The following is a 14342-nucleotide window of genomic DNA, read 5'->3' on the forward strand; positions in this document are numbered from 1 at the left end:
CATTTCTAGTGCAAACCGGGCTTCTTATATATGAAGCTTTATTCAGTTCAGCCATTGGTACAGTAAAGAAAATCCTTCCTCAAAGGGATTAGTAAGGTTACCTAATAGATATTATTAATGGTTTAAGAGCATAGGAGGTGCTTTAGCAATATGTGAGGAGCTAGATCCTTTGCTAGTGTAAATTGTTTATGGTCCCGCTGAGGGCATCATGGAAACACAGAGCAGTGAGGGAGCTGCCTTGTGCCATCGCTGTCTGCTCAGTTTCTAGAGCTTCCCACCGACTCAGGAAGGTGCAGAGCTGCACTGACCGGCCTCTCCAAAAGCATGACTTCTGCATCTGCCGCCCCCTGAGAAAAATGTGCATAAGCAAATATCTAGGTTATAAAGGAAGAGTTGTAGCGGTTTGATGCCTCGGAAACATGCCAATTTACACTGGCTGAGGATCTCAGTTTATACTGATTTCATTATACTAGTAGCTTTAATAAGCATCAGCTTCCAGTCATGAGACTTGATGTTTCTACAGAAAATACCCTCCGATTCTGTACCTTCTCACAGCGGGGCTCGCTGGCTAACCATGTGCTTGCCCACTAAGCACAAATCCCAGCCATTTCCTTCCCAGTTTTCCCCTGCATTTGATGTATGGAAAAGCATGACCCTGAATCAGATGAATAGCAGCCGGTTTGAGAAGGTGTGTGTGAAAATGTATCCTCACGCAGATGAGCTCAGAACAAATAGAATAGAGGGGAGGAGGGGAGGAGAGCGGAGCGGGGGGAGTGTGAAGCTACCCTTTCCCTGACAGTTCAGCCACTATGTGTAAGCAACAAGTTTATGCCCAAGGGAAAGAACTGAAAGCTGAGGAGATCTTAAAATTAACAGAGCTTTATGGCTCAATCAATAGGCCGTGCCCCCTGAGCAAGATTAGAAATCAAATGGCACATTTCTTTCTGTTAACCCTGTTTGCTCTCCCTATAGGCTCTTCTGCCTGAAAGCATCTAAGGTTTGATTAAGTTCTTCTCTAGGAGGAAGCCAGAGAAGGTCCATTGTGTGAGAGCTGCCTCCAGAATGCTGTGTTGGACACACTTTAAATAACAATAGAGGTTATTAGTGTATTAGTTTGTTAGTAATTGCTAGAGAAGATAAGTCTTCCCAATATTTGAATATGCAAAATGGCTTTGGCTAACCAAAAAAGAGAGGGGAAAAAAAAAAGCCAAAACATGCCACTGCAGTGAGTAACGGGGATGATTAAAAATCACTGTATGTAAAAAAGAAAACCTTCTACTAGAAATACCTTCCCAGATTTGTTATCCCCCCAAAGACATGGTATTTTCCCTCTTTGGCATTTCATTCTCACTGGGGCAATGAAATAGTTGTTTTCAAAGGGAGAGGGACTGTGTTTGCACCTATTTCTTGTTTGACAGTGACCTCTATGAACCAGTCATCACTGCTCTGCCTGTTGTTTTCTTGTTAGCTCTTTGCTGTCAAATTAATTACTGTGAAGTACTAAGCTTGTTGCATTCACGTGCTCTCATTAGCTCACCGGATGTCAGAGTGATTGGATTTTTAGCATTATTTCTTTTTTTACATTCCAGGCTTTCCATTCAAAACCTGTTACTGGCAGGGAGGAAATACTGTATCTAATTCTGATCTCCCATCAGGGTAGCTCCAGTGATACTGAGTATTTGATTTACAATGCTGTATATGCAATTAGACTGTGTTTATATTAAAACCAAGATGAACAATCAGATTGGGATTGCAAGGTGATTTTGAAGCACAGCATTGTCTTTCCTTTTGCAGTACAGAACAAGAAAGAAAATATTTATGATGAGAATAGCATTTGTCCCTTCCATTTTTAAATCGCAGTAACGAGCTGATCCTCCAGTCGACCCGCTTTATGCTCCTGCGTTGCTTGTATTAGTGACAACTAACAGAGCGCGTGTATGAGCAGTCCAGGAATATATAAGAAGTTCTGTTCTTCTTCTAAAAACTGAAATGAGCGGAAGGGGCTTCTTTGCTGTCAGGCTTGAAATTTGTGTGTCCTGCATCTGCCCCTTGAAAACCACCATCTGGCTCAATGAAAGAGATGAAGGGCTTGAGATCTGCTTTCATGCTTGAAGTTAAATTTTTCTCTGTTAGAAAAAAAGAAAAAAGAAAATATAATTAGAACAGCCGGCAGCCCCGTTGCCTGGGCCCGCTCCTGGGCTGGAGGAGGCTCAGCCCAAGGTGCTCCTTCGCCCAGTTCAGAGCACAGGCTTCAGCGCGCACACCCCGCTTCCCAGCCCCAGCCCTCCGCCTCGGCGGGACCACACGCTCCGACCCGGCCAGCAGCAACCTCCGCCACCGCCTGCCACCGCCGGTGCCTCCGTGCGCCCGAGCCGCGGCCCCCGGCCCGGGGCACCTTCGCCCCGGCCCCCGCCCGTGAATTCAGCGCAGGGCTTCAGCGGCTCCCGCGGCCGCTGCCCGGGCCCGGCGGGCCGGTCTGCCCGGTCTGCCCCCGCCGCTGCCCCGCTTCCCCGGTGACCCCGCCCGGCCCCGCCGCCCGCTTCCCCGCGCGGCCCAGAGGGGGCGCCCTCTGCCCAGCCTTCCCCGCGGCGGCGGCGGCGGCGCGCAGGGCCGCGGGGCAGCGCGCAGCGGCCGCGGCTGCCGGGCACGGCGTCCGCCCGGGGCCGCCCCGGGGCCGGGGGACCGCGCAGGTGAGCTGCCGCTGCCCCGCCGTGGGTGCCCGGCCCCGGGCGTGCCCGCGCGGCGGGTGGAGGAATGTGCGTGGGGCGGCGTGCCGCGGAGCAACGCGGAGCGGGGGGCGCAGCGTGGCTCGCTATAACGCCCCGGTGCTGCGGAGGCGCGGCGATCTCCCGCTCGCCCCCGGGCTTGGCTGTTGGGGGGAGCCCGGTGGGAACCTCTCCTGACCCCTGCGGGGGGGGGGGGGGGGGAGGCGGATCACAGCCCCCCCCCCCCCCCTTCGCCTTGGAGACCCTCCCAAAGCCCGGGGCTGCCCCGCAGAGGAGCGGAGGAAAACCCATTCCCAGGGCATGGGCAGGGCCGGCACTCCTGCCGGCTCCCCGCCGCGGCTGCGGGAGCGCGGCGTTCCCGTTATCTCCCCTCTCGGCTCCCCTCGGCCGCCGCCCCGAGCCCCCCGGCGCTGCCTCCGCCAGGCTCCGCGCCCGCGTCCCTCCTGCCCCACGGAAAACACACACAATCCCCGGCACCCGCCCTGATTACCCGGCCCATTCAAACAAACAAACAAAAACCCGCCCCGTCGCAAAGCCAACCCGACGGTAAACTTTCTAATGACTTCTTCTTCTTTCAAGTGCTTAAAAGGCAAGGAACACCGAGGGGGCATCCATCTCCCGTCCGGGGCGGGGGGGGGGGGGGGGGGGGGGGGGGGGGGGGGGGGGGGGGGCTGGGGTTGCTGCCGCCGCTCGGGGTCCGTCCGTCCTGCCGGGGGACGGGACAGGGACGCGGGTCGGTGTGCGGTGGGTGTGTTTGCAGGAACCGGGAGGGAGGGAGGGGACGGGGGGAGTTAAAGAAACAGCATAGTTAATATTTCCACATCAGGAAGTTACTGTAATAGCCCAGGGGGCAAAAGACTTAACTTAATCTCCTAAATAGTGAGGAACCCATGGCGTCTCTGTTATAGGTTGGAGTTCCCACGTGGTTTTAACTCCTGTATAAAAGTTTCAGTAGAAAGTGCCACAATGTCGTGATTTTGCAGGGGGGGAAAATTAGCAGGAGGAGATCAGAGGAAGATAAGCGAGGAGCGAGCCGCTTCCCCGAGACCTTCCACTGCGGATCCGAGAGGGAACATCAGACGCGTTAAAAACAAAACAAAACAAAACACAGCGTTGAAGCCAGCACAAGGCGAGAGAAAGATCAAAAAGACGCGGAGAGAGAGGGAGACAGATTAACTGGAGCAGCAGAGCAGCAGCAGCAACAACAACAACAAAAATCACACTTAAAATAATAATAACAATAATAATAATAAAACCCAAACCACCAACAAGGGAGATATTGTTTAAAAAGAGCGAGCGAGGGAGCGAGCTGAAGAGCTGGTCTGACCGAGTGGATCCGTGCAGCTTCTCCTAGGATCGCCGGGATCGAGCCGATTCCCCGCTCCGCAGCCGCGCAGCGTGCGGTGCCGCTGCCCGCGGCGGGGGGCCGCGCCGGGCGCCGCCGCAGCATCCTCGCCGGACTCCGGACCCTCCGCGCTGCTTTGAAAATAAAAGCGTCTCGCTAATAATAAGCGGGGCGGTGGGGGGAGAAGACTCGCAACTGTGGAGCTGCCAGCCGCGTACCCCCTCCCCGCCGCCCCTGGCCCCCTCCCCAGCTATGCTCCGGGTCGACTTTGATGGCACGTTGAGAAGCAGCGGGCGCTGAAGGGGGACAACCGGGCGGCGCGGCGCGGAGCCGACCTGCTCAGAGACCTGCACCCACGGCCTGTGGATTGTTGTCTTGCGGGGGCGGAGTGGGCGGGGGGGTACAAGTGGCATTTCTCCCCCCCCCCCCCTCCTTCCAGGCTATAAATTGGATTGTATATAAATCTGCTTCGTTTATCTCCCTGACCCCCCTCAATGACGCTGGACTAAAGAGCTCCTCTCCGCGGCCCGCCCGGACCTGCCGAAGCGAGCGATGGACCAGGAGCGGCTGCGCCCGGGGATGCCCCTCTGAAGCGGCGCGGGGCACCGGGGCAGCGCGGCACCGCCTCCCCCCCCTGCTCCCCGGCTCCCCTCGCACCTCCGGCTCGCTCCCCGCTCCCCCTCCCTCCTCCCCGGGCTCCGCAGCCACCCCCTCACCTGCTGCCGTCCCCCTCCCCCGTGGAGCCGGGCTCTCCGTGCACGCCAAGCCTGCTGCCCCCCCACCCCCCCACCCCCCCAACTTCGCCCTCGGTGCCTGCGTGTGCAGCCTCCCCCCTCCGCCTCCCCGGCGGCACACGCCGCTTCCCCGGGCGCCCCCTCCCTCCGCCGCGGCTCCCCCCCTGCGCGGAGCGGTTGCGGCCCCCCAGCTTGGCTGCCACCGCCCCCTCCGCGCCGCGGAGCGCACGGAGCGGCGCTGCCTGCAGACGGGCTCCCTGCGGCGCTTCGGGGCGGCCCCCAGCTCGGCCCCCCGCTCCTCCGCCATGGACGGGGCGGCTCGCCGGGGGGTGCTGGCCGCGCTGCTGGCCTGCGGGCTGCTCCTGCTGGGCGCCGCGGCCACCCCGACCCCGCCGGCCCCCGCCGGCGGCTCCCCGCAGGACACATGCACCTCCTGCGGCTTCCGGCGGCCCGAGGAGCCGGGCAAGGTGGACGGGGATTTCCTGGAGGCGGTGAAGAGGCACATCCTGAGCCGGCTGCAGATGCGGGACCGGCCCAACATCACGCACGCCGTGCCCAAGGCGGCCATGGTCACGGCGCTGCGCAAGCTGCACGCCGGCAAGGTGCGGGAGGACGGCCGCGTGGAGATCCCCAGCCTGGACGGGCAGGCGAGCGCCGGGCCCCCGGCCCACGACCCCGTCTCCGAGATCATCAGCTTCGCCGAGACAGGTGGGCGCCGCCCGGCCCCGCGCCCCCGCCGCCCCCTCTCCCCTGCCCGGCCTGCCTCGGCCCCCTGCCCTGCCGCTCTCCCTGCCTGTCCTGCCTCACCCCTGTCAGTCTCCCTGCTCGACCCCTGTCAGTCCTCCCGCTCGCCCTGCCTGTCCTCCTGCCCACCTTCTCTGTCCCCCTGCCTGACCCCTGGCAGTTCCCCTGACTGCCCTTGCCTGGCCCTGCTGCCTGGCCCCCTGTGCGCCCCCCCCGTCCTCCTGTCTGCTGCAAGCACCTGGCTGCCGGGCTCGCCCGCATGCCCTCCGCACCATCCGATCTCCCCTCTGCCCCGCACCATCTTGCCCCGGCCCTGCCCGCTCCTTCCCGTCCTCCCTGCGTTGTGCCCCTGTGCCCGGGATTCTCGCCGGGTTGTGCCCTGCAGCTCCCCTCGCCGCATCCCTCCATCCCTCTGCAGCCTCCGTGCCCCCCGGCTTCCCTCCGGCGGTCCTTCCAGCTGCACTGTGGCTTGCCTCTGTCCCTGCGCGTCCCACTGTCCCTCCTCCGCCTGTCCCACTCCATCTCTTGCATCCTTCGCCTCGTCTGTCTGCCCTGCACATTCATCTGGTTCACTGCATGCATCTGTCTGTTGAGGCTTGCATGCGCCCGTCCTCCCTTTCCGTTCGTTTCCCATTTATTTAGCTTTCATTCGTAGTGTTGGCCTTGTCTGTTTGTCCACTGCGTGCAGCCTCCTACCAAGTGTGTCTGTCTCCTCTCTGTCCGTCAGTCCGTTTACGAACTGTGCCATCCATCCCCACGGTACCAGCCATCTCAATCCTGTCCAGCCATTGCAGTTATGTGTCACTGAATCCCTTCAGCATAGCTTTCCAGCAGTTTATCCAGGCAACCACTGTGCCTGTGAACTTTGCACATCTGGCTATAACACCATCACTCTGCAAATTAGCTCTCTCCTGTCTATCTGCCCATCTCTCCTTTCCTTCATCGCTCTGTCGCTCAGTTCATTTTTCTCTCTCTCTATCTTCCTGTGGCATCTATGTATCATTTGTCCACAAAATAAATCTCTTTCTATCCTGTGTACTGCCCACTCATCTTCTTTATCTACCCTCCCACTTACCAAAGGCATATACATTTACAGTATCTATGGGATCTGTTGCATTATACATATGCTTGTTATATTCACATACAAAATTTATGGGCACACACAATCTCACACAACACAAGTGATGTGGATCGGTGCAGCAACACCGTACTGTTCTTTTTGTGTCACTGTCACCACAGTTTATAAAGAAGTTGTGTATTTACTAACATGCGAAAGGCTTCCTTAGCGTACATTTTTGGGCTTATTATTTTTTAATAGGCTGTTGTTGGGAGATCTGGGGTGGGCTTGTACTTCCATTTGGTATTCAATCAATCACTGGCTTTTGTAACACTTCCAAAATTGACTTTATGTAAAACATAGACAAACACAGTGAAAATTTTTGTCACTGAAATATTACAAGGTACCAAACAGGCCCTGGAGGCACATTTGAAAGGCATCTAGGGTAACAAATGAAGACACCGACTACGCAAAAAATCCCATTCAGAGATTGACAAAAATAATAAAGATTGTTAGGAAAAGAAAAGGAAGAAAAATCTACATTTGGCTCTGTACAGAAAGCAGTGAAACAGATAAGGGCAGATGAGAAAATGCCTTTCCAGCAATAATTTTAAATAACGGTTGGGAGGCTTTGATTCAAGGACCAGAATTACAGTCTCCGCCATAAAGGCCAGCTTGCACATTTATCACCTATGCCGAATTTGGTTAGGACTTATAGTACAAAATTGCAGGAGGGCCACTAGTATTTCTGCAACATTTCATGCAGCAGGCTCTTTTGTTTACAAATAAGGAGTTATGTCAGACATTTGGTGACACTTGGTTTTCCGTGACAATTTTGCTCCTTTAATTCTGGTGTTATTGAAAAGCGTGTTGAGAACGGTCAGGAACGGCGTTACAGTGAGAGCGACCGCTTCATTGCCTCACCTTGTACGGGAGTTTATCATTTTGGGGGGAAAAGGCAGAGATCGAAATGATTGATAATAGCAGATATTCCACCAGACTAAGCGGGGGTTAGCTTGATCTGTTGGACAAGCAGGCACATCACTGAAATATTTTCTCCTCTGTCTCGTGAATCCTCTCGGTTAACCGCGATGAGAATATGTGAAAATTGAAACAAAATCCCTGGTTTGGCATTGGCGTTTCAGTGGTTATTGAAAGGGCTCTCCCCGTGAGAACTGGCAGGTAGCTGAAAGTTAGAACTGTTCTTAAACCGATGAGATAGCAGCGTCCGAGTGCCGGTCTTTTCAAGGTGCTGCTGTAGCGTCTTTAAAGCTGGCTGGCTGGAAAAACCCCATATTCTGGAGAGCTCTTACTGGTGTCTGTGGATCTGACACACCCGACTACAGCCCGATGATGAACGTTGCTGTGGGAAGTCCCTTTTCAATTCATTTTCATTGCAAATTGGGGATATCTGATTCAGTGCGTGCCTTCTGGCCGGCACAGCCCTGTCGCCTCTCCCTCGATCTGCTGTGCTCTAGTGTTGTCCCTGAATCCAGAATGGCACACAAGCTAACGTTTCCTTTTTAACTTAATCTTGCTGATCTCTCCTTATCTTGCAGACGATCTGGCCTCATCTAGAGTCCGCCTCTATTTCTTCATCTCGAATGAAGGGAACCAGAACTTGTTTGTCGTTCAAGCTAGCCTGTGGCTTTACTTGAAGCTGCTTCCATATGTCTTAGAGAAAGGCAGCAGGCGAAAAGTAAGAGTCAAAGTCTATTTCCAAGACCCGGACACTAGCAACAAGTGGAATGTGGTTGAAAAGAAAGTTGATCTCAAAAGAAGTGGTTGGCACACTTTTCCCATGACAGAGGCGATCCAGGCTCTGTTTGAGAGAGGAGAAAGGAGACTGAACTTGGATGTTCAATGTGAGGGCTGTGAAGAGTATTCAGTGCTGCCAATTTATGTGGACCCCGGGGAGGAATCCCACCGGCCTTTTTTAGTGGTGCAAGCCCGCCTCGCCGATAACAAACACAGGATCCGGAAAAGAGGCCTAGAGTGCGACGGCAGGACCAATCTATGTTGCAGGCAACAGTTTTACATTGACTTTAGACTCATTGGGTGGAATGACTGGATCATAGCACCATCAGGTTACTATGGGAATTACTGTGAAGGGAGCTGCCCGGCCTACTTGGCCGGCGTCCCGGGGTCGGCTTCCTCCTTTCACACCGCCGTCGTGAATCAGTACCGAATGCGGGGGCTGAACCCGGGCACCGTGAACTCCTGTTGCATTCCAACCAAACTTAGCACAATGTCAATGCTGTACTTTGATGATGAATACAACATTGTGAAAAGGGACGTTCCCAATATGATTGTGGAAGAATGTGGTTGTGCTTGATTTAAGGTGTGTTTTGGGGGGGGGGGGGGAGAGAGAGAGAGTGAGGGTGAGAGAGAGAGAGAAACATTCCCGTACGAGATGGTGTTGGAGGAAGTTTCACTGTGTATCCAGGCATCAGTGTTGGAAAGTCACTGTGGAAAAGTTTGACAAAAAAAAAAAAAAAAAAGGAAAAAAAAAATCATTTCACTTTGGTGTCAGGACAGTGGCAGTTTGTGGATCTTGGACACATGTATTCTACCACTTATAAGTTAATGCTATGAAATATCTTAAAGACACACACGCACACACAGATACACACAAGAAACGTGGGCAACATGGGCACGCACACAAACACGCGCTCATACACACACACACACACAGAGACACAAACACATACACACACACACACACAGACACACACACACACACGAGGCAGCTTGGAAAAGGGACATGAGCACAGAAAGTCAGTGACCAGTGACGATGGACCTAAATGCCTGCCAGTACGAGTGAACGGCTGAGCAGCTGTTTCCCCGCCTGCCGGTGAAGCCAGACCGAAATGAGCTCCCTTTGCTCAGGCAAAAGCACAGACTGCGAGAACACGACGTATTCTTGCACGCAGGTGTCGAAATGACCAAACTTAGAAAATAATAAAAAAAAAAAAAAAAAGAAAAAAAAAAGTCGACTGTCACCTCTTAGGTCTAACGGGAAGCTGCAGGACACCTGCCTTGGGAGGTGATCACTTCCTCTTAATTTAAATTTATCTAAATGTAAACATCACAGATACCCGCATCTTCCTACAGCACTTCCAGTAAGGAATCGCGTGGTACCATCAGAGAGAGCGAGGAAAGGGGACAGACGCTTAAGCAACTGCTGTATTTCTAACATCTGACTGTTGTGAAGTCACAAGCTGGGCTGGTGTGATCCGACGCTTTAACTGCCCACTAGCAACCCGTGGATGGCTACACCGTCCGTGTCTTGGAAAAGGAGATCCGATACCGTATCTGGACTGTGTTGACTGTTGGCATCTCTCACTGTTTGGAGAACGAAAAGTCAAAGTTGCAATCTGTGTTCTTCAATGGAGGACTCGGCAAGGACACATCACGTGGGGGACGAGCAAACAAGCAACCGCCGCCGCGGCTAAACCAATGAACCCTAAAGAGGAGTGACGGTACCAGAGTGGAGACGTTCTGAAAAATGCAGTGCGTTTAATAACAGGCGAGGAACATTTTAACAAGTCTTGGAAAGGAGGAGAGAAGAGAGTGCTTTCAATTTCCTTACCAGGAGGTGTCGAGGATGGCCATAAAGATCAGAAAATAATGATACAGCATAGCACTTGCAAACTGCTTGAATGCACGTATAATAGCACTTGCAAATTTCAATGCCTTGAAAAGTGGTACTTGATAGTGCACTTATCTTTGCTCACTATCTAGGTAAACAGGTGCCGCATGAGCTATGCAATTTAAAGTGTTGACCCATACTAGACAAAACTGGACTTATGATATGACTTTTTTATATTTTTTTATACTTGAAATTAAATCTTTTGCTTCTTTTTTAAAGCGAATGATTGCTTTTAATGTTTGCACTGATTTAGTTGCATGATTAGTCAAAAAACTGCCATTTGAAAAAAATGTTATTTTTATAGCAGCAAAAAATGAATACAGTTAAATGTATTATACATAAATTTTGGAACCAAAGAGGCCAACATATTAGTTATAATTTTTATGAGATGGCAAAGCCATCATATATCATGTAGTCATACTGAGCAATCCCTCACGAGGCCTACCAATTGTTTCAGGGTACAAAATGGATTCTGTTTGTTCTATTCAGTGTCTTTTCTATACCATACGCACATGGAACGTAGAGTGAAAAAAAATGACTATTGTAGAATACATTACAATATGTGCATCCTTTAAATCCAGTTTTTATGTTTATTTAATAAAGTTCCTTTTAGGTTCTGTTCCATAATAATTTAAACCAAACAATTTTCACTTAGATTTGCTGTTGAAGTATTTTACATTTGTGTACAGTTTAAATAAATAAAAAAGATTGAAAACTGGATGTGCTGCTTTTTTTTTTTTTTTCAGTGTGTAACATCTGGAGAAACTTGCTTACTTTCGGGACTGCATGCGGCTGCAGACGGTGAACTGTTGCATTAGACCGTAGTCGTATTAGTCATTGCAGAAAGCCTTGTCTGAGAGCTCAGCTGCGATCCTAAAAATGTTACACTCTAGTTTTATTGCCGTCTATACATGTAAGCATCTGCTTCTTTCTATCTGCATCAGTGCAGGGTCTCTGGGCGCAGGAACGGCGCTGTTCCGCATACCTGCAAGTCATTTACAGCAAGTTCCTGGTTCACCTGCTGTGTAAGAATGTAACTTCTTGTCTAGGTCACTCCCTGATTGGTTACAAGAAGTAAAAAAATAATGTGGAAATCACTTCCAGGAAAAAGAGGTCAATACTAAGTTTGATGAACCTTTTTTTTTTTTTTTAAATTACCTGGCACCAAGGAGAGGGTTTTTTGAGTAAAATACATCCCCTTTGCTAACTAAACCCCAAAATATTGACAAATACTCATAGAAAGTCTTGTCAGCTGCTCATATATCCAGATATTGATTTCATTGATCTTCACAGATAAATTCTTCCTCCTGGAGACCTGAGCAAATGCCAGCTGAAGCTGACAGAACGACCTCTTTTGACTTAGCAAACGTTAGATCTGACCCTGAGACCTGGAAAGTGTTGAAGAAGCAAGTTCATGCAACTAATGTCGGGTTCTAGTTACAATTCACATTCAGGCGTAGCTCTGCCCACCCCTCCCCAAAGCCAGACACTGGGGTTAAATGGCTTTGTTTCAGGAGACCTCTAGGAGCAATTTGCTGTGGCTGTGTCAACAACCTGCTGCGCAGAACTTTGTCCCCTAGACCAAATTTTTTGCATATTTCATAGCTTTCTCACCACTTCGAACTGCACGTTTATTGTCAAAGCCACCACTTGCTGTTCCTGCTCCATCTCTTAGCAGCCTTCTCCCCTGTCTTTGTTCCCTGGGTCAACCATGCTACTGATGAGTTCAATAAATTCCCCTTGAAATCAGTGGCAAATACACATCCCTTCAGTCTGAAGGCACATTTGACCTAATATGACACCGTCATTATGAATAAGGCTGGGCTGCACTTCTAAAAGTGGGATATATTAAGAAATTTTGCCCATTGAAATGCAAGGACCTGGAGGCTGGGTCCGGTTAGGTTTCGTTCTTAATTGAAAGTGTTTGGTTTCTGGGGTCGAAGCCAAGCCCTGCATCGGACACTGGGACTCCTGTGCTCTCCCGGGAGGAGAGCAGGGTGTCTCGGCGTGGGATTCGGACCTGCAGCCCTGGGGAGCAGGGAGCTGCTGGCAGCCAGGATGCCATGAGCTTGGGCTGGCCAGGAGTGAGGGGCAGGAATGGGCTGTGCTCGGCATCACACCGCAAAACCACAGGCAAGCCCGGGATCCTGAACTCTTTCACAGAGGCTGGCAAAGAACACCCCTTTTCTTATAAAAAAGCTTTCACAGCTTTCTTCCCCTGCCTTCCCTGCTCCCCCATTTGCAGCTACAGCCCTGACATTCATGGGGCAGAAATAGAAATACAAAGAAGAGCATGAATCAGTATGGTGTGAGGGGCATCATCTGGGAGTGGGAAGAGCTGGATCATAGTCCAGGTTCCCAGGTCCTTTTATTTTGTGTGAAATTCTCTGGAAATCAATCTGAACAGAATATGCTTTGAGTTTTCTGCAGTGTGGAGTCACTCACTGCTCTGGGTATGCTGCAGATAGTGAGGTATTCCTGAGTCCTGGTGCCGACAGCAACCTGTCACACAGACTTCTAAGGCTAAAATGAAATAAAATTTAAAAGGTCTTTGATTTTGTGGGACCAATCTGAGACAGTTTGGGCTTGATTTTTCAGAGGTGACAAGGCTACTGCTCTTGCCAGCTTTTTGCAGGGGCTGCAGGAATTCCACTTTCTGCAGCTTCCACTTCCTGCATTTTTGAAATCAGGCAAAATGAAAAATGAGATGCCCAAGCTTGATGGCTGCTTTTTGAAAATTTTGGGTTTTATTTTCCCATCTGTCATTCCCATCCTTATAAAACTGAGCATCCAGGTTCAATGTGTTATGCCAGGTTAGGTGCTGTACCTAAGAAACCAGCTGGGTCAGGTCCATACCCCTCCCTGAGGTGACTAAGTGTCTCTCTCCTCTCTCTTGTCTCTGACAGGCTTTGAATTTGGTCCTGTAAATGCTAAATCATTGTCTTCTATCATGCGGCAGAATCAGTCTCTGCAGCTGGAAAATCTTTGTCCTTTAAAATATTCTAACACAGGCAAAACCCGGGTCCCGGTGCCTGGACCTCCCACTGGCGTTAATGAGGACGGTGTGAACGGGGTGACTGTCACGATGTGGTGCAACAGAGCACTTGGTGGATTAACTCTGCATACATCATGTATTTCCACACATAATAGACACCTGCTCCAAAATTGCCAGCTCTCACCTTCTTTGCTTTGTTACTTGTGAGAGATGAAGTCAGCAGCTGAAATTAATTGCTGCACTCCCCCTGCCATGGGAGAAGAGGGAAACCCCTCACTGAATGAATCCTTCGTAAGAATAATTTTTGTTTGGAGTGGTTTCTACTGTGAAGTGTTGAAGAACATTTTGCAAAATGGATCAGAAATACAAATTTTTGTCTAAGAGGAGCGTCTGTTTCTGTTAATACTGGTGTCAGTCTGCTGTAGCTCCCCTAAAATCTGCAGATGTAATTCAGGCTAGCACCAATGTAACTAAAGACACACCTGAATCTGGTTTTCTTGAAATCCTGATTTGGCCCAGCTCATTCTCAGTATTTTAAAAAAAAAATTTTTTTTTTTTTTGCTTTAGAATCAGCAGCTGAAAGATTTAGCAAAACCCACAGAAGCTGCATGACAGATCAGAACAAGAGGAGAAGACACCTAACCTGGTCATGAGCACAGGGAGAATCTCCCTGCATATGCTGGAATTTGGCCAGGAATTAGCAATCTCCGTCAGTACAAAATACCCCAGTAGCTTTCATTTGCTTGCCCAGTCAGTACCCTTGAACCAAAAGCTGGATTTACCTGGCTGCTTGTAATGGTAGGGGCCAATTTTATTTGGGTAACTTCATTGATTTCAGGGGAATTGTTTCTGATTTGTACTAGAATAAGTGGGAGCAGATTTAGGTTCTTTAATGTTCTTCCAGTTTAGCTCTTGGAATAACTTATATTTCATTATTATGTGTTTATGTAATTAGTGCAATTATATCAAATTATATAATTGGTACAATTACTTGGACTCATGTAACCACTGCATATAGCATTCCATGCTGTAAAATCTTTTACTCTGGAAAAAAAAAAAGTCAATATTACATGGGAATCTTAATTTGTT

General features: G+C 50.6%; 1 protein-coding gene across 1 annotated transcript; it reads left to right on the forward strand.

Annotated features, from left to right (window-relative positions):
- The first annotated feature begins 4928 nt into the window (after positions 1-4928).
- Positions 4929-8952, forward strand: INHBB (inhibin subunit beta B). Its single transcript, XM_050900284.1, has 2 exons — positions 4929-5513; positions 8166-8952. The coding sequence occupies exons 1-2, from the start codon at positions 5111-5113 to the stop codon at positions 8939-8941; spliced, it is 1179 nt and encodes a 392-aa protein (XP_050756241.1). The 5' UTR covers positions 4929-5110; the 3' UTR covers positions 8942-8952.
- The last annotated feature ends 5390 nt before the right edge of the window (positions 8953-14342 follow it).

Source organism: Gymnogyps californianus, chromosome 7, assembly GCF_018139145.2.
Source record: "Gymnogyps californianus isolate 813 chromosome 7, ASM1813914v2, whole genome shotgun sequence".
Lineage (NCBI taxonomy): Eukaryota > Metazoa > Chordata > Aves > Accipitriformes > Cathartidae > Gymnogyps > Gymnogyps californianus.

Coding starts and splice junctions, on each gene's coding strand:
- INHBB (XM_050900284.1), top strand. CDS start 5,111: ATGGACGGGGCGGCTCGCCGGGGGGTGCTGGCCGCGCTGCTGGCCTGC. Junction 5,514..8,165: donor CATCAGCTTCGCCGAGACAG/GTGGGCGCCGCC, acceptor CTTATCTTGCAG/ACGATCTGGCCTCATCTAGA.